The 25788-nt window shown below is 39.8% G+C and overlaps 1 protein-coding gene across 1 annotated transcript in view; it reads left to right on the forward strand.

The window, feature by feature from the left end:
- The window catches only part of wdr70 (WD repeat domain 70), a 65847-nt gene that overhangs the window by 18782 nt on the left and 21277 nt on the right, over positions 1–25788 (forward strand). The window contains exons 10-13 of the mRNA XM_028462131.1: positions 490–664; positions 8771–8870; positions 10026–10110; positions 10210–10348. Of these exons, the coding sequence (XP_028317932.1) occupies positions 490–664; positions 8771–8870; positions 10026–10110; positions 10210–10348 (499 nt within the window). The remainder of the gene's footprint in view (positions 1–489; positions 665–8770; positions 8871–10025; positions 10111–10209; positions 10349–25788) is intronic.

Below are 25788 nucleotides of genomic sequence, written 5' to 3' on the forward strand. Positions count from 1 at the left end.
GCCAGTAGCTTAGGAGTATTGTGATACTCAACTGGTATTCCCAATAAGAGAATGTTTAAAATTAGAATTAAAGGTTAATTACAACCACCAAATGATGAGGTAATAGTTATAATGCCCAGCAGTTCTGGTTTTTATTAGAATTGAAGTGAAATCTTCTATATGTACTGGACATCATGTAATCTTCCCTTCCTGCTACTTCAGGTTGTGTAATGTGTTCAACAGATGTAGGAGGAAGAAGAATGAGAGTTTCACGGAGGCTTTAGACTGACCTGTCAAACTGATCTACTGTTCTTCAGTTTGTTGAACTCCTCTCCCAGTAACACTGAGCCATTTAACCTGAACACAATGACAATAATGCAGGGCACACTCTTTAGTTCTTTGATTATCGTGCCGTCTGTGGGTGTGCACGTTCCAATCTACTGTGTTTAGACAGATGGGCCGTTTACAGCATTCGGGAAATGTTAAATCAAAGTCTCTGTCTTTCCACAGCACTGTCCGTACGTGGGATGTGAAATCCGAAAAGCAGCACAAGTCGGTGTTCAAACCACGCTCCTTTCAGGGGAAGAAGGTCATCCCCACATGCTGCACGTACAGCCGTGATGGGAAGCTCATTGCAGCTGGCTGCCAAGATGGCACCATCCAGATCTGGGACAGAAACCTCAGCGTGAGTCTGCATTGTACTTTTGTGGGTTGTAAATGGAGGATATCTGTTTTCCTGTAGCTGATTTATGAGACCTCCTAACTGAGGTCATTCAGTCAAAGGTCAGGGGGCAATAACACAAGGAGGGCTCAAAATGGCCAGGCTTAAAATCAGTCGATCAAGACACATTGTTTGGAACAAATATGATTGTATTTGTTTTTACTTACTGCCCTCTATTAACATGGAAGGCTTTGTACTTCGTCTAAATCCACAATAATGAAAGCGTTGATGGAAATAACAGTGCAATTACTGCAGAAATTGCAATGAGTCATTCCTGGGCAAACTGTGAAATTGGACAGATGTGCATGGCACACCTGATGGTCTCTCATAGACAAAGCATTTGTTGTTGTACGCTTGCCAAATGGGTGTTTGAAGTGTAATAGTAAGCAGTTAAAAGTGAATATCATTGTTGCCCAGTGGATCATCATTCCATCATTCTACCTGCATCTTCCCTTGTGCTAATATTTATATTAGTTAGTCATCAGCATATTTTGTTCTTCACCTTAGCAGAGCCTCGACTAATGCACTAGCGTTGACATTACTTCAGTGGATCTGAAAATAGCTTCTTATGTAACTGAATTACCTGACGTGTGATGAATGAGTTGGGTTACGTGAATGTTGCTGTGAGGCCTGATCACATTTAGCACCGGGACATTTTCTACTGTTGGTTAATTAGATGCATCATGTGATTGTACTCTGCATTTACCTTTAAGATTCCCACTGTTTAGGTAATGGTTGATCTTGGCTGCTGGAGAGAGAGAGCATTGCATTCACTGTTTACACTCGAGCTATTTGAGGAATCGTCTCTGGATACAAATGACTTCTGTTTGGTGCTGGAAAAGGCATTTCCTTCTGTTCTCGTCGTGTACGTACACCTTCTGCTGGGTCAACCCACGCTTTACCGTCTCCTCCTAAATCTTGGTTCTTGGTGGCTATCAAAGTGTTATGTGTGCGGCTTGGGTTCTGGACAACAGAAGGGTTTCACCAGCTGCTGCTTTTCCGTTGATCAGTGGAAAAGCGGATTGGGCTGTTTTGTACACGTTCCGAGCAGCGCACAAGATTCACATCTATGAAGCAGCTGGAGACGGTTAATGAAAAGGAAGACCTGCACTCTGTTAAAGTGGGAGCTTAGTGGAGCACCAGCGTTCAGAATTTAGTATTTTAAACATGGTGGTTTGATGAATTTGGTATTTTTTGGTTTGGTTTTTTTGGTTTGTGAGTTGTTGGCTTTTTTCCAACTAACCTCCATGTCACCTAAGTCCTGGAAATTTCCTCATGTTTTCTTGAATCATAAGAATGATGAAGAATGAGTTGCTACTGCAAGACAATCTTTTTAATAAACAACATAAAATATAATGAGTTCCAAGTGGCCTCTGTCTAACTTGATGTGGAGTACGAGGTTGCTTGCGTTTTGTATTTTTGAGTGTGAGTAGAGACACCATCTACCAAGCTTTAGCCAGTGAGTTGGAACAGCTTGACAGGACTGAAGGGCTTATCCAGATTAGTCAAATGGGAAGTAGGCTACATCATAATTACTTCTACACTGAAATTTATGCTGAAAATACACACAAATGACATCTTTTGTTAGATCTGCTCTTCTTCCTCTCCTATTGTAGCCGACCCACCATAGTTCACCCACGTTGATTGGACTCCCCACATCTTCACTGGTCTCCCACGAGCCCACCCATCATGGGCTTCTTCTTAGCAGCAGGTTTTGTTGCGATTGGGTTCGAGCTTTCAAAATTTATGACCCCTCCTTCTCCAAACTAAATATTTACCCTGCGTCCCATAGCAGCTTACAATAGTCATGTCTGTTTCCTGACCACTGGAGCCTGTCCTGTCTGAATGGCTCAAGAATTTAGTCGGTGCCCTCTGCCCTAATCAGCAACCTGTGCGGCTGACAGGAGTTCAGCCACGAGCCTAAAAAGGACTCGACCTCCCCAAGTTTTTTTATTGCTGCTCCCCCCCTTCACTCAAATGAGGCCTTTTCTCCTGTTGCCTTGCCACTATTACTCATGACCAGAATATGCCGTGCGGATCAATCATGATCAATCACGTACATGACCTTGATCTACAGCTCAACCCTAAGAGAAGCTATTGAAGATGACACATCGTGTTCTTGAACCCTGACATGAGTTGATTGATCCTGTGATGGGAGTCAAGTAGGTCTCTTTCAGTCACCTCCACGGAGGAGGGGCTAGCGTGTTTATCCTCTGACCAGAGAGGGCTGGTGCCAGAATTTTAAGAGTGTATGTACATGGTTGCCAGGTAATGTGCACCCTGTGATATGAGGTGCATTTAGGGTACAGGGCCTCGCTTCCAAAACATTACCACAGAGATTCAAGGAATGTTATGATGTCAGTGTTAACCTTAGAAGTCTTCAGACTTCAAAGTGGGACCCCCCAAAGAAGCAAATTTGATAAATTGTGCGTCGTGGGGTCCAAAAATGACAGTTTCCAGCTGTCACTTTTGCTACGTCCACAAGAAGCTTTTCTTTATTGTTTTTCGTACATGCTGAATCCACACAGAGATGCCAAAAATGATAAAGCTGTGGCGCTGAAGCGTTGCTAGTACCAATCGGCACAAAAATAGAGAATGCATGTTTTAAATGTTTCTGCTAACACTGGATAAGGAGAAGGTGTGTGTGCATTTTTTGCTGATGCAGCAAAAAATTCTCTCACGTTGTAAGATTTTAACCAGAAATATTAAGAAAAATTGATAGTTTTTAATCAAATGAAATACAACTTTATTTATAGAGTGCTTTACATATTTGAAATATAATTCAAAGTGCTTTACATCATTAAAACTTCACACGGATTAAAAAATACGCCATGCAAACAATCCACAAGAAACCCCAATAACCCCCCCCACACACACACACACACACACACACACACATAGAAATGGAATAAGGACAATGGCACATGACACCCATTATTTGTACATATATCATTAATATATTAATATTGCATTTATTATATTAGAAATAGTTTTTACTGCTGCTGCATGAAGCATTAAGTTATGTTTCAGTTCATTTATTTATTTTTTTTCTTTTAAGGTTTTGTAGAACTGAACAGTTTCACATTACTTTGCCCTGTGGTCATTAACACAGCATCCCAGTTCTTCCATTGTATAGCTGACATTATGGAGTTTGATTCCCACTCAGAGTAAAAGACTTGTGACATGTTTTGGGTTGTGAGGTGTCGTTTTAATCAGTGTGTAAGACAGTTTACCCTAAGATGAAGCAGACACACACTCCAGTTTGCTTCTCTTGACACACAGCACCTCACCAGCCCCACTTGTTGATTTCCATGAAAGATCAGAGCAGCTGTTCAGGACTATAGTTTGGCCACTTGATCCTTAAACCGCATTATGGGTCAGAGTGAGCTGTCCAACTTACTGCTCGCTAGGGCTGTGTTTTGTTTTTCAGGTGCGCACTGCGCAGCTTGTACAAGACGCTGTGATGTAGAGGCTTATACTATGTTTATATGATCGCACTCGGATAGCATGATTTGCAACAGTTGGCACTGCGGTATATTGTTATCACACTCACCCAGGTTGAAACCCAACGCTATGTGCTTTATGCTATTTATCAACTTCTCCTGTCAAATGTGTGGACATGGATTGTGTGTATAAGCATGTGGACCTAAGACTTCTTGTACATATGAGACGATCCTTGGATAATAGGTGTGTATACTGTCTAAAAATACCATCATTCTAGATACATTCGTCTTAATCATGTTGGGCAGGCGGGAGACCACAGTTTACAGAGGATGTCATAAGTCATGAGAGAAGGTTCAGTCAGTGTTTAAGAATCTGGTTTCAGCAGCCGCCTGTGTAGATTATCACAGGAAGCAAACACCATGGCATCTCCCAATGCCAGCCAACACCAGGACAGTAAATACTCCAGCTTTCACAACAACACTATAGGTTCTAGAAATAGTGAAAGTGAGTGTGTGTATGTGTGTGTGTGTGTGTGTGCGTATTATATAATGAAATTTGCAATCTATCTTTATTGGCCTATACTTCCAGGGGAAAAAACCAACATGGAAAAGGCTTTGTATTTTAACATAGATATTGAACTGTCATGCATTATTCCGATACTGGTTTTGTCCCTGTTAAATATCTAGATTTATTTATTCATAATGTTCCCTGAGTCTATTTAGATATTTCTAAAGTTTATCTGAGTGTTAGAAATTTAATTAGAGACAAAAAAAACCCTGCTCTCTGATCATAAGTAAAATGGAATTTGTCAAACAGGGAATGCACAACATCAATCAATCAATAGTTATTTATAAAAATGCTTTTCATTCAAAAAAGCAGCTCATAGTGCTTTACAAGGTTTACAAACCCTGTCCACCACACAACATTTATTCCAACATTCCATTTCTCAAACGTATCATAAAAAATGCATCAAGTAGGATGTCAGTAAGAGACATCACATTGAATGGATAGTGCCATTTTTTTTTTTTTTATTAATAAAGATAATTACAAACTCCATACTATAATTATTCATTCCATAATTAACAGTTTGTCGGTATCCACATACTTTTTCTCTCTATTTATTCATTCATTTTTAAATTGCTACCATTATGCTTGCAGTCATACAGTAGGTCTTGGAGTGAGATTGTGATCATCAATTAAATCATCCATTAAACTTGACTTCAATATTTCCTAATTTCTTGTATAGCTAGCAAATGGTAGTAGCCTATATAAAAAAAGGGCCTTCCTTTCCCTCGTTTGATAAACTGAAGTAGGCAGCACGCTATGGTGATTAAACTTAAAACATAACACAACACAAAAGGTCTAATGACACATGCAGGGTGCACAAAAGAGTGGCTGAGAACAAAACTTGCAGTATGAGATCATAGACTTTGTTGACTTAAAGAGAAAGATGCTTCAATGTTATCTTTGATGTTATGTAACTCCAGGTTATCGATGTTGTCTCTGTTTTGACGGTGTAACGTGTTACTCAAACTTTTCCAATCCTCTGGTATTATTAAAACCACCATGTCTTCTCCACCTTCCATGGATTGTAACGTGCGACTCACCTTCTTGCATCATTACAAGTTAAATACAACACAGTGCTCAGTTTGTTGACCTTGCCTAATGTATTTCTGCCTGTCATAGATGGATACAACCGTGTACAGTGTAAAGTGCTGTGGTTACAGATGAAATGTGATTGACTGAAACACAGCCTCTTGGGCTCTACCCACTACAGGTCCAAAGATTACTTGCCGCAGGGACTGAAATTGTAGTCTTTGTCTAAAATCGACCTCTTGACTTTTATTTTTCCAAGTCAATTACAGTGGTGCAAAAAAAAAAAAAAACTAATAGGCAGATAATAAAAGATACTCCATGAGTACAATGAAAGTCAGTCAAAAGTAATCCGAGGCAGGTAATGCTTTGGGGAGGAAATTTATTCCCAAAGTGGCGACGAGGATTAAATGGCCAAGGCCTGAAAAAGTGTAATCCCAGTTATCTGTAGTCCAAGGTAACATCGTTATCTGTCTCTTGCAAGTTAATAACTTCCCTCGTTTTACTTTGGAGGTAAAGAGTGACCTTGTTTCCCTTTTCTTATCATGAGGGCACATCAGTCATTCACCTCACGCTCCACTCTCCTGCAAGTTCTGCCAGCCTTTTTCTACATTTCCCTATCTTATCAGTCCTCTACACTCTGTGCTCACTTCATATTCCTTATCCACCTTTTTTTTTTAGTTACTGCAACACTCTTTTCACTGATTCATTTGTATTCCGTTGAAAAGTAATGAAAATTTAGCAATATAAAGAAGGCTGTGTTTGGCCACCCTGCTTCAGCGACTGTTGCTTCACCAGCATCAAGCACTGATCAGTCCGTGTGAGAACTAAGGCTCTGCACTGGGAGTGTGACAGAAAAGTGTGTCCATCAGGGATGAAATAACAGATAAAAGAGATTATTGAATACAAGTAAGTTTGAAATGAGAAGTTAAAAAAAATTATAAAGAATGCCTTAAGTTCTAGGTATGCGGTCAGCTTTAGGTTTGACTCAGGGAAGAGGACGCCCCCTGCCTTGCATAGTCCCATGGGCCAATGAAACCACCAGGCTTCTCATGATTGGGCATGGGACAGGTGTGCACCAGTGGCTGGTAAAAATAACCACTTACAGGGCTGATTAAAGCACAGCGATGGGAAAAAAAAAAACACAGTTCAGAGCATCAGCACCCATGTCACTGAAGAGGTTGGTACAACCACAGAAATGCTGGTGGAGGACTCAAAGGATCAAAGAGCAGAACGTCAAAGGAAGAGATCGAAGAACAGACACTTTCTAGGGAGAAAAAAGAACAAAGGTCACAGACCAAGTGTGAGATCTGCAGAAAGGAGAGAGTGGGAAACGGGTATGGGACGCAAGCTCGGGCTACAAGATCACCTTGTAGCTGGCCACCTTTGATGAGGGTGTGTAGTGTTTGAAAGGCCGAAACACCCCCTGATCCAAAGGAACACTACTGATGATGCGTCCCCAACATCTTTTTCATTCTTCCCATATCAGAGACACAGCTCCCATGCCACTCTCAAATATGTCATATGACTACCATCTTTTGGCCTAAAGGACGGTTTAAACATCACATCCATTGTTTAATGATTCTACATCAGTGTTTCTTTTTGAAGAACTCACGCGTCATTAAACGCTAAATATCATCCTTATAAATGTATGCATAAAACGACAACAAAAGGAAAAATCACAGTAATTAGACACCCTCCCCTCATGGACATGTATTGGTTCACGGACCATAGTTTGAGAACAGCTGGAACTCACAATAAAAGAAATCCAGCAGGGGCTTTTAAAAGTTGAGAGTGATATTTCCCAGTGTGTAGCAAAAACACACGATGACTGTTTTAAGATTTCAAACTCGTGGGTGTTGATTTGGTTAAATGTGAGGGAACAAACACAGTCTGATAGTTGGATTTTAGGTCAGCACCAGTCACATTCTGTTCAGCTGTTGCACTATGCAGGCTTGGCACACACTCTGTGGTGCACTTTAGCAGTGCACAGCAGAGAGGGACGTGAAAGACAGACCATCTTGGAAACAGCTGCTTAGTTTAGATGTCAGACCACATTACTGAAATGTGTGCAAAAAAAAAAAAAAAAATTATTTGTGTGTTGTATAGGCTTTTATCCTGAACTAATCTATGTATCCTAAATGGTACAGTGCTATCAGATGCGATCTGGTTGGCTTTTGTCATCACATTTCTCACCAATGTACAATGACCTGATATTAAATGTCACTCAGCCTTCTTGGTTTTCAGTGATGCATGCTGATCATCACAGCCAGGCTGGGTGAGACCATGCTAAACTCTATATAGTAACATTTAGGGGTGATGGCCACAAGGGTAGGATTAAATAAATGTTTGTTTGAAAGTGCTACCTCAAGAAATAACTTTGGTAAAGTCTAATAGAAAGTATGTACAGAAGTGGATTAGGGCCAATTTTGATGGAGTAAATAACTTTTGGAAAATCAAGAATAAAGTTTAAGAGAATAAAGTTGAAGTTTAATGTCGAGAATAAAGTCGAAAAAAACTAGATTAAAGTTGAAATTACGGAAAAAAAGTCATAACACAATATTGTGATAAAAGTCGAATTTTGCTAATAAAGTCAAATCTACAGAAGCAGACGAGGGCCAATTCACCATATACACTGGTCTCCATCAAAACTGGCCCTAATCTGTCCTTAATAGCCACAGATTGGACTGACACTAGTAGCAGCTGTTGGTACTGTAGCCAAATCAACAGTCTTCAAAGTCCTTAAAGAGATTATAACAAAATTTGAACTTTAATCTCAACATTTTGACTTTATCTCGATTTGCCCAAAATTATTTTCTCCATCAGAATTGGCCCCAATCCACTTCCGTAAGTATGTAATAATTACTGTGAACTATATATTTTACCCGATGCTGTGTTAGTATTACAATGTTTGTCTGAAAGTCTAAGCAGGAAGTTGCAGCCACGGAAACAATGCAGATACTAGCCATAGTCGACTAATAAATGAGAATGCCTTGCCCTTTTAAAAAGTTTCCATTCTCCTTTCCAATCCAGGTACACACAAAGTATCACTCTCGACAAGCCCACGCTCCAGGATCAGACACCTCCTGTCTGTGTTTTTCCTATGACGGCACGACTCTCGCTTCTCGCGGAGGTAAGCCAAACTCTCTTGTTGTCTGCAATCATTCTTCTGCTTAGGAATTTGCTTAATTCTTTCTGTGCATATAAACAAACACCACCTCCAATAATACACAGATGACTTACTGAAATCCAAGAGTTTACTGGTGTGTGTAACTTGGCCAATCCCGTACCTAATCATGACGTACACAAGAAATGGAATCAACTATGTAATTCATTATTAGCACGTAGGGAAAGATTTTCTCAGCACATTATTAAACAAGGATTTGTTATGGTATTTTCAAGATAATAAGTCACACTGTTTTTCATAGTTTGGCTGGTCCTGCGACTTAGAGTCAGGTGTGACTTATATATCAAAATACATATAATTTAGCATTTTTAAAGTGTTAATTCCTTCTGACTGACATGAACCTACGAATAAAAATTAGCATCTACAGCCACGAGAGAGTACGCTAGGCTTGTGACAACTTTATGCTGCCCCCCACCACAGAAAAATAGTACAGAAACATTAGCTGAAAGACAGCTGAGAAAGACTGAACACAAACAAAATGGGCCCATAAAGAAAATCCTATTCTGCAGATTACAAACTGCAAGTATTAAAATACCTGAGAAACAGGAGACTGGCTGAAAGCAGAACTTTTTCTTACAATAGAAAACAATAAATATCTATTCCTGGTCTTGGATTTTGTGAAATAAATTTCGAAATAAATGCGACTTATTGTCCAGTGTGACTTTTAAATGTATTTTTCTTCTTTGCAACACATTTTTTTTTGACCAATGTTATTTATATTCCGGTGTGTCCTTTCTTTGGTCTGTAAAATAAGGTACACTTCTAAATTTTGATAAATTTTTGGAGAAATTTAGGTAAAAATGTAACTCTTACTCTACACACCTGATTAACTCTCAAAGTCATAAGGGCGTCACAGCACCCTGGACCAGTGTTTGAAAATGAAGCCTTTCATTTAAACGTATCACAGCATAATTTGTGGACAACTGCTCTTCATCGAAAAAAAAAAATATATATATACTTTAAAATTGAAAAATATAAATGTCACAAAAGTTTGAAAAATGATTAAACTATTCGTACATGTTATTGCATGTACAGTATATAATGTAAAGATGTTTTGTGTTGAAAATTACACGTCCATCTCCTGTAACCATTATTTCGTAGGTGACGACACACTAAAGACGTGGGATATACGCAACTTCAAAAAGCCTGTAAATGTTGCTACTGGACTGACCAACTACTTCTCAATGTAAGAAATAATATACTGTACTATGTTTTTCACAACACATCTGACTAAAAATGTGATTTTTCTTTTATTTAATCCTTGTTGTGTAAAATTCTGTGTTAGGACCGACTGCTGTTTCAGTCCAGATGACAAGCTTGTTGTCACGGGAACCTCCGTGAAGAAAGACGAGGGGAACGGAAAGCTGGTTTTCTTTGACCGACTTTCCTTTCAAAGAGTTCATGAAATAGAAGTCACCAATGCAGTAAGTTCCGTGAAAAACTGCACGTTTTTTCTCCGGTTAATATAATTTGTGGATTGTAAACACACACAAAAAGGCCTTTAATGTTAAAAAAAATCACAATGACTTCATAGTAGTACATAATTAGACCAGTGTGTATGTCATTTGTTCTGTGCGCAAGTGGTTTGGAAATGAGCTGAAGGCTAAGCTTGAGAAGTTTTTATTTGGGTATAACTCCTTTAAACACACCAGTAGTTGCCAAAGTCATGTTTAAAGATCTACAAAACAGGATTTAAGAATCTGTTTTTTTCTAGTTTTAACCAAAATGAATGTAACAAAAATCTTGGAAAGAAAAAAAAAAAGATTTTAGTTTATTTATTCATTTTAGGCATGAAGACTAAGTCCAATGATATTAATGATAGTTTGATTTATAGCCAACTGTAAGGGATGTAATAAGAAGCTTATGGTATACTTGAGCTACTAAATTTTCTTTTCAAGTAAAATGATCCATGTTTATCTGTAAAATCCCTGATACTGGACATTTGCATACAATACAGTATATGAGGGTGGATCAGTCTTTGGCAGCATTAGTTGGGTGAGGAGTCATTTCAATGGGTGTAGAGAAAAGAGCAGAGAGTGAAGTTCAAGGTGGAAAGTTGGATGTAAGCAAGAGAATCATTTTGGGAAAAGTGAATAGTTCCACATCTCTTCTACTTCTTATTCCCACAGCATGTTGGCAGGATGGCCATTGATGCTTTTATATGGGCTACTTTTTTATATGTGTGAAATCAAATTATCTATGCAAAAAAAAAAAAAATCAAATCTGCATTCCAGTCAAATCCCCACACATTAGAACTCTATGTTCCAGCCACATATGCTGAGGAGCAGAGGTGCTGTCCAGTGCAGAAACCTGAAGCCCCGCCCCCATTGGCCCTTGCTGAAATCCAGTGTTCTTACTGGAGCAGTATCTGACAGGCCACTAATTTAGCTGATGTAAACACTGCTCTGTTTAAGCACTTGACTTTTTATTGGTTGGTAATAATGATGTCACTCACAGACGGTGGGTAGCTGCCATAATTAACAAATAAATCAACAACAAAAAGGGCTCACGGCGACTGTGCTCACCCAGTTGGTCTTGATCTGTGGTATTTAGTATTTTTAACCAACCACACAAATGCTTTTTTTATAAAAAAAAATCTTTATCGTTTTACTAAACTCCCTTTTCGACAGTATAGACCTCAGATGCTTTGGTTGAACTTTTCTGCTCCCTTTGAATTGCTTTGTTGGGTGTTTGTCGTCTCATTCACTTTACTGAAGAGGGTAAACACGTGGACGTGCTTTTTTTTCCACTGGCCTTTCACTCGCTGAACCATCTGCCATTGTGGGAAACTGAAAGCTTCAGCAGCATTAGGCTGAAGTTTCTCTTTTGCGCCCTTTGAGATGTTCACAAATGCTGTAGGTTTGCTTTCTGCAGCTGGTCATTTCTTCCATTTATTAGGATTTTATTTAATGATAATTTAAGCTATTTTTAAACACTGTCATATAACAGCAGACACTTATGGGTAGATATCTTAAAGTATTGACTTACTTTTATATTTCAAAAGTAAATCAGGGCAAAATGAACAATGTTGAGTTAAATTTCTTCCCCATCAAAAAGTAAATTATGTACTATACATGAATAAGTTTTGTTTGATTAATTTCACTTTATTTAGACAGTGTTCTTTAGGTATGATAAATAGCACCAGTGTAAACACACAGTAATCGTAGCTATATCATAAAATGTTGTAATCTGTTATGCGTAAAGAATGAAAAAGTCTGTATGCACCGTTACCTCAGGTATACAGTAAGTCCGACTATAAATATTAGACGTTTTGAGAAGAAGGTTTTTTATTACTTTCACTGCCAGTCTTCTTTAGAGGCGTCTGTAGAAACATGTTGGGAGAGCAAAGTAAATTTCCTGTCTGATTAAATGAAATCCTTACATATTATTCAAAAAGAAGACAAAATTAACTCACTGGAATTATTACGTGGAAGTAAATTTTGTGAAAAAAAGTTGTACAAATGAAACCTTAAACATCATTTGGATGGACAAGCTGTTATTTTTTTCCCCTTTTTTTTTTAAATGTATTTATTTATTTTTACATTGTAATAAATGTAATATTTATTTATTCATTAGTCATTAATACATTTTATCAGTATGTAAACATCGTTTATAAAAGTTATTTTAAATGTGTAAATTTTTGCTTTTCTGCAGCAGATGTGTTCTTTCTAGGTGATGTGCACTTGGTGAACCTGATGAATGAGCTATTTACAATGTTTACATCAGTCAGGCCTTTCAGATGGCTCAAGAATTTAAGTGCAGTCTTTATAAAGTGGCGTACCAGGCGGCAGAGAGAGAAAGGAAGGGCCACCAATCATTTCTAACTAAACAGTCTACATAACCCCAGACCTGGATTCTGGTGGACGATTGGGAGCCGAGGCTGCTGTGGGCCTGTTTGGTAAATACTTCAGACATGCTTAGGCTTATCCTGACCCATTAGACGGGGCAGGAACCAGGTGAGACCTGGCCTGGGAAGAATGTATCTTAGTGGATTTCAGATGTAGACCTATGTAACATCCCAATTGGGTTTGTGTAGCTGTGTCTGTTGCTTCAATAAGTTGCAGGGAAGAATTGCAATTTGATTATTCTTCCTTCATCCAATTTCTGTAAGGGATTGTACATCTCTTTCTGTGGTAAATGCTACCTGTAGTTCAGTGTTTTTCAACCTTGGGGTCGTGGCCCCTTCTGGGGTTGCCTGGAATATGTTAAGATAATTAATATTATATTTTTAACATTTTGTAAATTATTATTTTTCTAATTAAAACACAACACACAGAACTGTATTTGATTTTTTCAATTTCTAAGATATAAGTCTAGCTCAAATAAAATGCAGTGAAAAGAAAAGAAGAAAGAGAAAACAGAAAATAAAAGGAAAAAAAAATACAGTATAAAAATATCTAAGCTGGCGTATCTGGTCACTGTGTGCACTATTCCTGTCTACTCTCTATTTGTAACACAGTATAACAAACTTGATATAGAAAAAATTACTTGGGTTACCAGAAATTTGTGATATAAAGATGGGGTCACGATCCAAAAAAGGATGGGAACCATTGCCTTAGATGCAAGGAAGGGCTGTTCAGGCATGAAAGAGGGCTACTCTATTCTTTTAATTTCCCTACAAATAAATCTAAGTTCTTCCAGCCAAAGACACAGCCCGTACTAATTACATGGTTTCTGAAGTCTCGTCCAACGTGTGTATTGCCGAGGTGGCAAGTGATGTGTTTTCTTTTCAGACTTGACTTTGTTGGCCTGTGTGGCTGAACCTGAAGCACACACCCACTAATGTACTGCTTCGCATGATCTCACAATCAGCATTTAGATAGAGATAGAAATTAGATATAGAATAGTGTTAGTAAGTCTAGCAGTAAGACTTATAGTTTTATCAAATAAGAAAATTAAATATTACTTTGGAAGTTTTGAAGAGTCCTTCTCTACTATGTGATGTTTTTTTCGTAGACAGTGTAAACAAGGAATCCAGGAGCATAAACACTCTTGACTATGTGGAGGGCAGTTTATGGTTGAACAGGATTGAGCTCTGGTCATTTGGGTGAATACAGTTGTGGTGGGTTTCTCTTTGTGTTTTTAGGCAGCTCCTGTCTCACTGTCAGACTCAGTCCTCAGTTGACGGGATAAATTATTTGGGCCTAAAGAGGCAGTTTGTAAAATTACTGCAGTCAAGTTAAACTCAATGTTGTCACTCATACTTGGTTGATTTTATGAGCAATGGCATCGTGTAGGGTTTGATGTCATTTAAGTCTGAAAGGTAATCCAAGAGCTCCTACGTAGCAACTGATTCACTTTCATATTTGGTCAAACGGTTTTATTAAAGCAATAAAAACAGGGCGGTAACTGCCCAGGCTGCAGTGAGAGAACTTATACTACATTCACACTGCAGGGCTTAATGAAACAATTCACTTTTTTTTTGTGTGTCATTGTTCATATTACATATTAAATGCGTCTTCAGTCAGTTTGGAGTATGAACGGAATGCGAGCCTGAAGAGGTCCTAAGGTGACACATGACCCTGGCCTGCAGGCACGTACGGTGTTTACGATAGTAAATATGGAGATGTCCAGTGTGCGACTGTGTGTCACACAGAAATTTTCTTTCCAAGTCAACACTTTATAACTTGCCCACTCTGCTGCATCCTCCACCATGGCTGTTGTTTTTCCACCTAGCTTCTCTTGGGACTATTAAGTTTTTGAATGATTTATGATGTCAAATAGAAACTGCCTCGGTCATCCAGACTGCAGTCGTATTGCGAAAAATTGGATACGTATTGGATTTAGGATCACTTATGAAAGTGACCTGAGTCGGATTTGACAAAATCTGAAGTGTGCTGTTCAGACTGTCTTTAACAGATGTGATACAAGTTGCATATGGGCAAATAGATGGGATTTGGGTCGCATTTGCCTGCAGTGTGAACATAGCCATAGAGAGTTGCTGGCCTCCAAGGAAAGCAGGTCATGCTTTGATGAAGTAAACATCAGCCTGCTGTTCTTTCATCATCAAACTAGTGCAATGATGCTTTCACTTGTATATACTGTAATTTCTACCACATTCATTCATCTTCTGACCCAGTCATGGGGCCAACATGTAAACTCAACACAGAAAGGCTCGATTTGGACAAGTGTTCAACGTGGGGCATGGACCTAGCCCCAAATTTCCACCACACCCAAAACTGCAACGCAGCTGATAGGTTTACATTAAATTCAATGTGTCAATTTCCACCGCATCCGAAACTGCTCCAGCACAGCACCGTAACTGCTGCCGCATACATGCTGGAGCCCTTTGCAGCAAAAATGCAGCACTTCTATTTTTGCAAGACGCCAGAGCTGTGCTGCAGCAGTTTAACAAAAGTAAGCCTGTGCGGGACAGGAAGTAGTGCACTTTTGTTAAGCACTGTTTCCCCACCATCTCCCATCTCATCTAAAAAATCATCAACTCCTCCCTCACCTTTCCCTCCGTCCCTTCATCACTGAAACTGGCTCCCGTAACCCCCGTCATCAAAAAACCTGGTCTCAACCCCAACATCTTGAGCAACTTCTGACCCATCTCCAACCTCCCCTTCCTGTCAAAAGTTCTGGAACGCGTTGTTGCCTCACATTCCATCTCAACAATAATCACCTTTTCAAACAATTTCCGCAACAAACATGGCACTGAAACAGCCCTCTTCAAAGTCACCAACGACCTCCTCCTCTCATCTGACTCCGGCCTACTCTCAATTCTCGTTCATTTTGATATCACTGCTGCTTTTGACACCATCAACCTCTCCATCCTACTTTCCCCTTAAAATCCCTCCTCAATATCACTGTCGATGCCCTCACCTGGTTACAGTCTTACCTCACTAACAGAAAACATTTTATTTTCATTAACAACCACTCCTCCTCCACTGCCCCCTGTCCCAAGGAGTCCCCCAGGGCTCTGTGCTTGGCCCTCTCCTCTTCACAATCTACCTCCTTTCCTTCGGTCAAATAATGCATCGTCATGGTCTCCGTTTTCACTGTTAGGCTGATGACGTCCAATTATACATCTCTACCAAGTCTATCAACCATGAAACCCACTTCACACTTTCAAACTCTATTTCTGATATCAAAACATGGCTCCAAGAAAACTTCCTGATCTTAAACAGTAACAAATCAGACATACTCCTCATTGGTTCAAACTCCCTCACCCAAACAGCCTCTGACTTTCACCTCACCATTGATAACTCTACCCTGTGTCCCGCCTCTCAGTGCCGTAACCTTGGTATCATTTTTGATAATAACCTTTCCTTCGACCACCACATCAAACAAATCATGAAAACTGCTTTTTTCACCTCAAAAACATCTCTCTTCGCCGTCCTTCACTTTCCTTCCCCGCCGCTGAAACCCTAACTCACGCCTTTATCACATCCTGCCTTGACTACTGCAATAGCACCCTCTTTGGTACAACCTCCACACTCCTAAATAAACTCGAATACATCCAAAACGCAGCTGCCCACCTCCTCACCCGCTCCCGTGACCACATCACCCCTGTCCTTCAAAACCTCCACTGGCTCCCCGTTCCTCAGCGCATCGAATGCAAACTCCTCCTTCTCACCTATAAAGCCCTTAATAATCAGCCCCCCTCCTACCTCACAGGTCTGCTCCACCCCTACACTCCCTCCCGCAGCCTCCGCTCCTCAGATGCAAACCTCCTCACTCCTCACAGGACCAAGCACAGAACCTGGGGGACAGAGCTTTCTCTGTAGCTGCCCCCACCCTATGGAATTCCCTACCAAGCCACATCCGCAACTGCACCGACCTCCCATCTTTCAAATAACAACTCAAAACTCACCTGTTTCACTCAGCTTTTAATGTTTAAATTACCCACCCACTCACTTCTTTTCTCTACGTCATATTTTCTTCTATCAATGCTCTTGTTGTTTTTATGCTGTAAAGTGTCTTTGAGTGTCTCGAAAAAGCGCTTTTAAATAAAATGTATTATTATTATTATTATTATTATTAGTGGATTGACACAATGTTGTGTCAATGCACTATTTCCTGATTATTTTCCAAAATAAAATACTCCGTCTTCAAGGTGGATCGTAATCCCCTTCATTGACTCAGGTTACCCCTGACAGAGAAAAACACCAACCTTTTGGGGCCTCCAGACTCAGGAGAATAAAAACTGTCCACTGATACCACATTTTTGACCAAATAAACACTCTTTTGTCTGCCCAAAAATTGTGCTTTTCGGCTCTAGAGGGTGCAATTCGGACTCTACCCGAAAACCAAGCACATATTAGGACTCTGGGGGAACCAGACCTTTAAGTTGATACCACGTTTGGCCCGATCTGAGAACTTTTGAATTTGTATTTAACATATATTGCTTGATTACACGTGAATTAGCGGGATCTTCTGAGTCCTCGCTGCAACAGATACGCAGCTAAACCGGAGGCGGTGGGTATGACAGTGCTGCAGTTACGCTGTGCCGTAATTTCAGTGCAGTCATGGATCCAGTAGAAATCCAGGGTAAGACCTTTCTTGCTGTGAAGCAGATGTGCTAACCACAACTTTACAATGATGCCCCATTTCTAGCATATGTGAAACTTAATTGCACGTTCAGGGTTCAGTCTTCAAGGAAAACTACAAGCAAGTGCAGCTGCCTTTACTAAGCTACCATCAAACACTTTCTAGGTCTTTTTACCAATTCCAGCAGGCTCAGCCATTTGAGAAGATTAACCCTCATCTGTCCCACAAGCAACATTTTACTGAGCTGTGGGCTTAGTAGTGTTGAAATGTAGAAGTCAGTTGTGAGATTCTAAGCAGATTGTAAATGGTGGTATTTTATTAGTATTTATAAGTATCAAGCTGTAAAACATAGTCTATATTAAATGTGTTGAGGTTAATTTACTTAAGTGTAAGATTTTGTCATTTGAAGCAGTTTTTTTTTTTTGGTAGATTTTACGTTTTTTTTTTTTTAATCCTCATTAATAAATTTGTATGTACTCGTCATCGTACGTGTCTGTCTCCTATAGTGTGCGTGTGTGATTGAGACTCCTTGCTCTAGTATCCTGGTGGGAAGCTGAACAGCTGGGCGCTAAGCAGCTTTCACTGTCACTGAATCTGGACGTCCCAGTCTTCGTCCTACTACCAACCCCCATCCTACACTGCAGCGCGATACCCCTTCCCTCTTCTGCCCTTCATAAACGTATTATTAAACAAATTTGGCAAAATCGGAATGATACACAGAGATGGACATTAATAATAACCAAAAATAACATCTTTTCCTTATTATTTGTGTTCGTTATTTGACAAAAGCTCTCTGCTCTAGCTCCCATAGTCACACACTGAGAAACAATGTCCACCTTCTTTCTGCGGTGTGTGTAATTCTCTCTACCCTTCTTTCATTTTTTCTCTCTTACACACACCCACACTTCTGGAGGTGGTCACATTTGCGTATTGGCACTGAGCCATCTGTCACACAGACTGAGAGATCCAGCCCTCTTCCCAACAACCAAATATAGTCAACTAGAGCAGCAAAGCCCACTGGGACAGATTTTTTTTTTTTACCATCATCTACCATTGTCCTACACATCTATAATACTCAATAAAAACCTTTCAGATACAGTATATACGAGGCTAAGTTGTTTTAAGTTGAGATACCTGGTGGTCGATACGGTTTAAAAGAAATAGGCATGTCCGGGTCTTCAACGATAGCTTACATCTTTATAGATTTGGATGTTTGTGTGGATATGTGTGAAATTTGGAGATCCCAAAAAGAGGGGATAACTTTGGACTTGGTCCTCTGTGTACTATTAAGTAAGTGTATACATTTTGAGTTAATATTTATAGTAGTATAATTGTGGCAATTAAGTGATGATGATGGGACTCATGATAATAATGATCTAATACTACAACTTGTTATTTATATTAGTTAAAACAATTTTGTTGTTACGGACAACGATTGTGACGATAATATTAATGATGATATATTTCAATATACAGGAACACTGGTGCATACATTTTAGTTAATTATGTATAAGGGGCAGGAATTAAATGATTGTAAACTTCATCCTGCTCTTTTTAAGGCACAGTCACAGACAGACAAATGTCATTGGCCACGTTTACATGTGAGCGTTAATTCCTCTTTAACCTGACCTTGGAAACACTTAATTCCTAATGCTAATTTAAATCCGAATTAAAGTTAATTCCAAATTAGTTGGCTGGTTTATTCCGTTTTTAATTCCGAATTAAATAATTCCTCTTTCTTGTAAACAGTTAACAACTCTTAAAGGCGCTTTACGTGCGACTTGCAGCGATGATGTGTTTGGTGACAACATAATCTAACATGGTCACCTGGACTAGAGCCCACATAATAAATAATAATAAAGTCCGTGGCTACGGGTACGTTAAACGTATCCGTAGACTGCCACTCTATGGATATGCACCGCCCCTCATTGGCAAGTTTAGGTCATGTGATAGGTGCACCACGTGACCTTAAGTTCCGTCATTTGTATTTTAGCTCATATTTATTTTTAGCAAACCCTTTTAATTTAACCCTAACCCTAATCTTAACTGTAACTCTATCCCTAACTGTAATTCTATCCCTAACCCCTAACTCTAACCGTAACCCTAAACTGTTTATTTTTTGTCGGTTAAGTATTTTTAAAGGTGAAATTTGCTGTGTTAAATATGTTAAAATGAAAAAAAATTATTTGTCAAATGTGGAATTCAAACCCACGTAAGCGAAACCCACGTTAAAGTGAGTGCAGCGCTTAGACCACTCGACTATCCTGGCAGGGTGGTGACACAGGCACATTGCACTTAAGTAGAAAAGCTCCGGAAATGTAGCTATAGTCCCAGGAGCTATGGCTATGTTTAACGTACCTCCAGGCACTTTCTAATAATAACAGCCTTAAAAGATATGCATCTATTGAAAAGAGTGGATGGACGGAGGCCTAAACGTGCGGAAATTAGCACAGACACATGGACTTATTAAACACACACGAAGCTCAGCAAACGGAGCTGGCTTCACTGGACGGGTGATACTAAAACCGGAGACGGAGGAAATGCGTCCTCGTACTGCTGCACAGGCTGTAATGTCACCAAGTTTATCGTTGTAATGGTTGTTAGAGCTACTATCTTTACCAGGGAGCAACTATTTATTCCTAGTTATTGTTTTCGGGAGTTTTACTGGGCTTTATTTACCGGTGATTAGTTCCTATCTATTCCGCTGTGTGGACCAAAGTGTGTTATTGTTGAGCTCCTGCTTCAAAACTACAATCAAAATAAAGGTAAAAACAGTTTACGTGTGGTGTTCTGTGCTACAGCCAACAATAAAAGGTTTGTTGTGTTTTTCCCGATAGATGTTGTACGTCACGTTCGCTCCCTGTCCAATCCGAGCATTCCCAACCCCTAGACCTAAAGCAGAATAAACTAAAGCCAAATAAACCAGTTTTCCATGTAAACCTCAGTTTGGGAATTACTATTACCATGTAAACATGAAGCAGAACATTTTAATTCCGAATTAAAAACATCATGTAACTGTGGCCAATGTGGCTTCTTTTATTTGTTTCCTTTTTTGTCATTTTAAATTATGTTTGAAATAATGTATCACAAGCACATGCAGATCAAAATTTTGTTTAAAAACATGCAAAAAACAACACAGAACACCATTACATGCTCTTTCTTGATGTGTAATGTACAATGAAAACATTATAACTGTACATGTAGAATTCAGGAAACATCTTAATGACATCACAAATAGAACATGGCTGCCTATAGTCACATGTCATCAAGGTTGATGGAGGCTGCAGCATGGAAGGCAGCCGAACTCTGATTCCAACTCAAGTAGCATGATGAGTGCTACTTGAGTGCTTTTGGAATGTCTAGTCAAGTAATTTTATTTGTTGAGCACATTTAAAAACAACAAAAGTTGATCAAAGTGCTGCACAGTAGTTATAAAAGTTTATGCAACTAAAACAAAAAGAGATAAAATACAAATACAAAACCAATAATGCCAATTATCAGTTTGGTTTAAAAGCCACAGCATATATATTGGTTTTTAAAAGAGTTTTAGAAGTATCAACAGATAGTGAAATACTCCTATTTATTGAAACACTCCTATTTTGAGTATCTCATTGTATATTATCTAATGGAAGGGGAGGTTCTGCAAGGCAGCACCAATGCCTATACCATTCTGAAGCATATTGGTGAAGGTGGCTTTGGAAAAGTGTTTAAGTGCCAGGTCAATGATAGTGAGGAAGTAGTGGCTGTGAAGATCTTGAAGAATATGAATATTCAGGACATAAAAGATGAGCTGGACATGTTGGACGTCATCGGCCAACTGAATGCAGACCAAGTACATGTGGTTAAACTCTATGAAAAATTTCAGCACTGTGGCTTCACCTGTTTGGTTTTTGAGATGCTGGACATTGATTTATTTCAATACTGTCAGAACAAAGGTTCACTGGATGTAAATGCTATCCGCCCCATTGCAATGCAGCTGTTGGAGACATTGCAGGCTTTAAAATCTCTTGGAATCACTCATGGTGATTTCAAATATGATAATATCATGCTTGTTAATAGGGAGGACCTTCCCTACCGAGTTAAACTGATTGACTTTGGACTGGCTTTTTACACCAATAAGGCCAAGTTTGGGCGTGTGCGTCAGATCATTGGGTTTCGGTCCCCAGAGGTTTCACTTGGCCTTCCTTACACTGAAGCCATTGATATGTGGGCCTTAGGCTGTTTGCTGGCATTTCTCTACCTGGGATATAGCCTTTTTCCTGAAAGTTGTGAACATCTCCTGTTCAGAAGCATGGTGGAGATCCTGGGCATACCATCAGAGCGCATGCTCCAGAAAGGCAGGTACACCAACAATTATTTCCATCAGGATACATATACATCTGGCTCAACATGGAGGCTGCTGTCAAAATTTGAATACTCAGTCATTAATAGAAAAAAAGCTAGGACATGGCCCAGAGATAGAATTCATTTCCAATCACTGGATGACCTGTTCTATTACCATGATCCAGCGGACACTGCAGAAAATGTTGATCGGAAGGTTTTCATTGACTTATTGAAGAAAATGTTGCATCTGAATGGGGCGGAGCGAATTTCTCCCACTGAGGCTCTTCAGCACCCCTTCATCACCATGTCTCACTTGAGCCATGATCAAGGAAGCAGAGAGTATCTAAACTTGGCACAGACCTATATGAATTTTTATTCATTTAAGTTCTCAGAAACAGAAACATTGCCCCCTTTGGGGGATGTCGTTGCTGTGTCTGCTGCTGATGATAATAAAGAGGCAAATGCTACTGAAGGTTACGATTATGACCAACTGGTGGAAGATGCCTTCATCAAGCCCTCCAAATCCACTCTGTGGGTCAGAATAAAAAAAAGTGTTCGAAAGTTATTTTCTCTACTTCGAACTAAATGTCCATGTTGCTCACCTTCCTCTGGAAATTCCTGATCTCTTCCTATATTTATTAGTACAAATGTACCAACTCAAGGGTCTGCAGGGGAGTGGCCCGGGAGTCATTGACAGACCCGCCCACATCATGGCCCGACCCAGCGCCCACCAGCCCACTGGGGAAATCTCTGGTGTCCCCGTACGCCTGCAACATCTACAGACCATTAACTTTCCTTGCACCTGTGGTTAACCATGATTTTTAAGTGGTAAGGTAGCTAAATCAACTAATAGACTATTCTGGAAAACACAAAGATTTTAATTGTGTCGGAGAATAAATTAATTTCACTACCAAAGCTAAATATGCATGCTCTTTACGTGGCAAAAAATGAGCAATTAGCATGTGTTGACTAACATGACCATGTGTTATCAACTTAAAGTTATTTTTTGCAGCCCTTCTAATATATTAACAGCAAGCCCTTGGGTGGACAATAATCAGCAATAATAAAAAAATCTAATTGATAATCGTCGATATTCGAAAATCGGACTTCAATAATTGGAATCAAAGTGCATGTTTTCCCCGTGCTTGCTTGGGTTTTCTCTGGGTACTCGGGTTTACTCCCACCATTCATGATAGCAACATTTTGCATAGGAGTGTTACTTTAATATGGAGCCCCAGACATGACATGGTTAAAAAAAATACTAAGAAAAAAGGTCCGCACAACTCCGTGGTTAGCTCCCAATTTCAGTTTCATTTTACACCAAAAACGTGACGTTTCGGGCTGACCGCCCTTCATCAGACATGAGTTGCAGTCTTTAGGCACACCTGTTTTTATTGTGTGCATGATTGAACAGGGTAGTCACATGATACATGTTAGTGTTAGTGAATGGACATTTATCTTACATATATTTAGTCGCAATGTGTATTAACTTAATACTACATATATACAAAAATATTATACTTTATATGGGTGTGTCCTAGACTAATCTTAATATTAATTACAAAATAAACATGAACATTGCAGTGATGGTCCACCAGAAAAGAGACAACATAACACTGGAGTATGAATGCTTATAATGAACATAGATTATAAGAAGGGTAAATCAAATTCTTCATTGAGACCCTTAGGACTAAGAGTATCTAAGTTGAAGATCCAGAATGCTTCTCTCCTTAGCAGGAGAGTGTTGATGTTACCACCTCTTTTGGGTAGATGGACTTGTTCGATACCAGTGTATTTGAGAGTACTGACATTATGTTGTGCTTGAGTGAAATGGATTGCCACAGGACTTCCTTGATCATGATTGCGAAAGTTTGAGCGATGTTCAAAGATTCTGTTATTTAAAGGTCTTGTTGTTTTACCAATATATGCGAGGCTGCAAGGGCACTTACGCATATATATCACGTTACTGGTTCTGCATGTGATAATCAAGCATTTTTCTCATCCTCGGATGGTTGAATGTCTTTGTTTTTTGGGTGAAGTTTCATTGAGTGCAATGGCCACAGTGATAATTCCCTTCCGGTACTTGTGAAAGAAAATGAGGTTGGGTGAGTGAAGGTAAGTCCGCTCTTACCAGCATGTTCTTTAAACTGGGTGGTCTTTTTAAGACAATGCGAGGGGGTTCAGTGAGATTTTTCAAGTTTGGGTCGGACTGAATGGTGAAAAAAATACTAATTTGTGACCACGAAATACTAATTTGTGCGCACAAAATACTAATTTGTGGCCATGAAATACTACATTCCTGGTGGTTAGTGACTTGTTGCTGTAGAAACAGCACATGCATCAAAGAGGAGCAGGTGCTGTGCTGCCCTCGTGGATACCCATGTTGCTTCCATCTATATGTTGTACAACCGTTAAAAGTGTTAATAAGTGAGTATATGTAGCTCTGTGTGTACATACGTATCACATGCACAACACCGGACTTTTCAATGCAAAGTAAACTCACCGCGGATGTCGTAAACAGGAAATGACGTGTTTTTGCACGTTTGTGTTGCTTGTTCATATTTAGAATTTACAATCTGTACTATAATTTGATGAAACAAGGAACACGTGTGTACAATATGTCTCGTAAAAAAACACTTTAAATTGCTTCATTGGGGCGACAGGGTGCCACCCTCCACCAGGTAGCTGGCAGTGTCTCAGTCCCTTTAGGTAGTTTAGTGCTAACAAAGCTAAGGAGGATCTTGTTCTTGTTGATAAGCCAACAGGTGCAAGTCCTCCCTGGAATACCCTGGGAGCTAAGCCTACAAATAATTAATATCCACTTCAAAGGCTAACGGGCCGAGCAAAGCGCCCTGATACCAATAATGAGACGGACTGGCCTGCACTACCTTCGCAGACTGCAGCCTCAACATCAACTCCCTTGTCTGCCCAGGCACAAAAATGGACATCTGTTAAAGGCAGGATTATCACCAAATCACAAACCCAGTTTCATGTTCACCCTATTGCTGAATGACTAAGGATCTTGCTCTAATGAGGTCAACACACAACCTTCTGGAACTGCGAAGACTGAAAGTGCTTCAGGAAAACAAAAGCGACATGGTAGGCCAAAGCAACAACGTCACACACTGATAGTGGGAGACGTTTCTGTTAAAGATGCTCAGAAGATGTTTAGCAGCAATGTGAAAGTGATCTGGTTACATAATGACACAGTATCAGACCTGGCTGACAAAATCTTGCATATTGTTGCAGATTACCCACATTTGAAAAATGTTGTGATTCATTTTGGATTAAATGATTTAGCCAAGGAGGAGTCTGAGGTGTTAAAGCAGGATTTCACCCATCTGCTAAAAACTGTGAGCTGTTTGCAGCCTAAAGTGTTCATCAGTGGCGCGATACCTGCAGTCCGCAAGGGAGATCTGAAATTCTCAAGGATTTACTCTCTGAATAATTTTTTGTCTTTGGCTTGTGCTGCCCTTTCACTAAATTTTATAGGAAATTTTCTTATTTTTTGGGAACGTTGTCATCTTTTTAGAGCAGATGGACTGTCTACCAGTCACACTGCTATCAGTCCTGATAAAGACAGAAGACATGTACCATCGGAGAACAAAACAACAAGGAAAGAACATGGAGTCGATGAGCTTCCAGCAAGAAATAAAAATCTCCAAAATGAAGTGATCAACCCACCCCCCATATCTCAGGACCCACCTGCTTCACCCCTAAATTCACCTACTTCCACCTCATCCAGCTTCCCTCCTACCACTGCCTTCTTGGATTTAACTGCCCAGATGAACGAGCTGGTTCTGGCTGGCACAAGACTGACACCCCACCCTTTACCCCACCACGGTCCCATCTTATCTCCTCTAAAGAATCAATCAGCACCACCCATCCCTCCTCGACGATACCAGGCCCAGGATCACTCTTCTCCTCAGGCCAGCTGTGTTCAAATTAGAGCGACACAGGCCTGATGTGTGCTGGGTCCAGACTGCAATACCTCTATCTTTAGGAACAACCAGAAAAAGTCAGGGCCTTATGGAATTAATGCAGCTTC

Source organism: Gouania willdenowi, chromosome 12 (genome assembly GCF_900634775.1).
Source record: "Gouania willdenowi chromosome 12, fGouWil2.1, whole genome shotgun sequence".
Lineage (NCBI taxonomy): Eukaryota > Metazoa > Chordata > Actinopteri > Blenniiformes > Gobiesocidae > Gouania > Gouania willdenowi.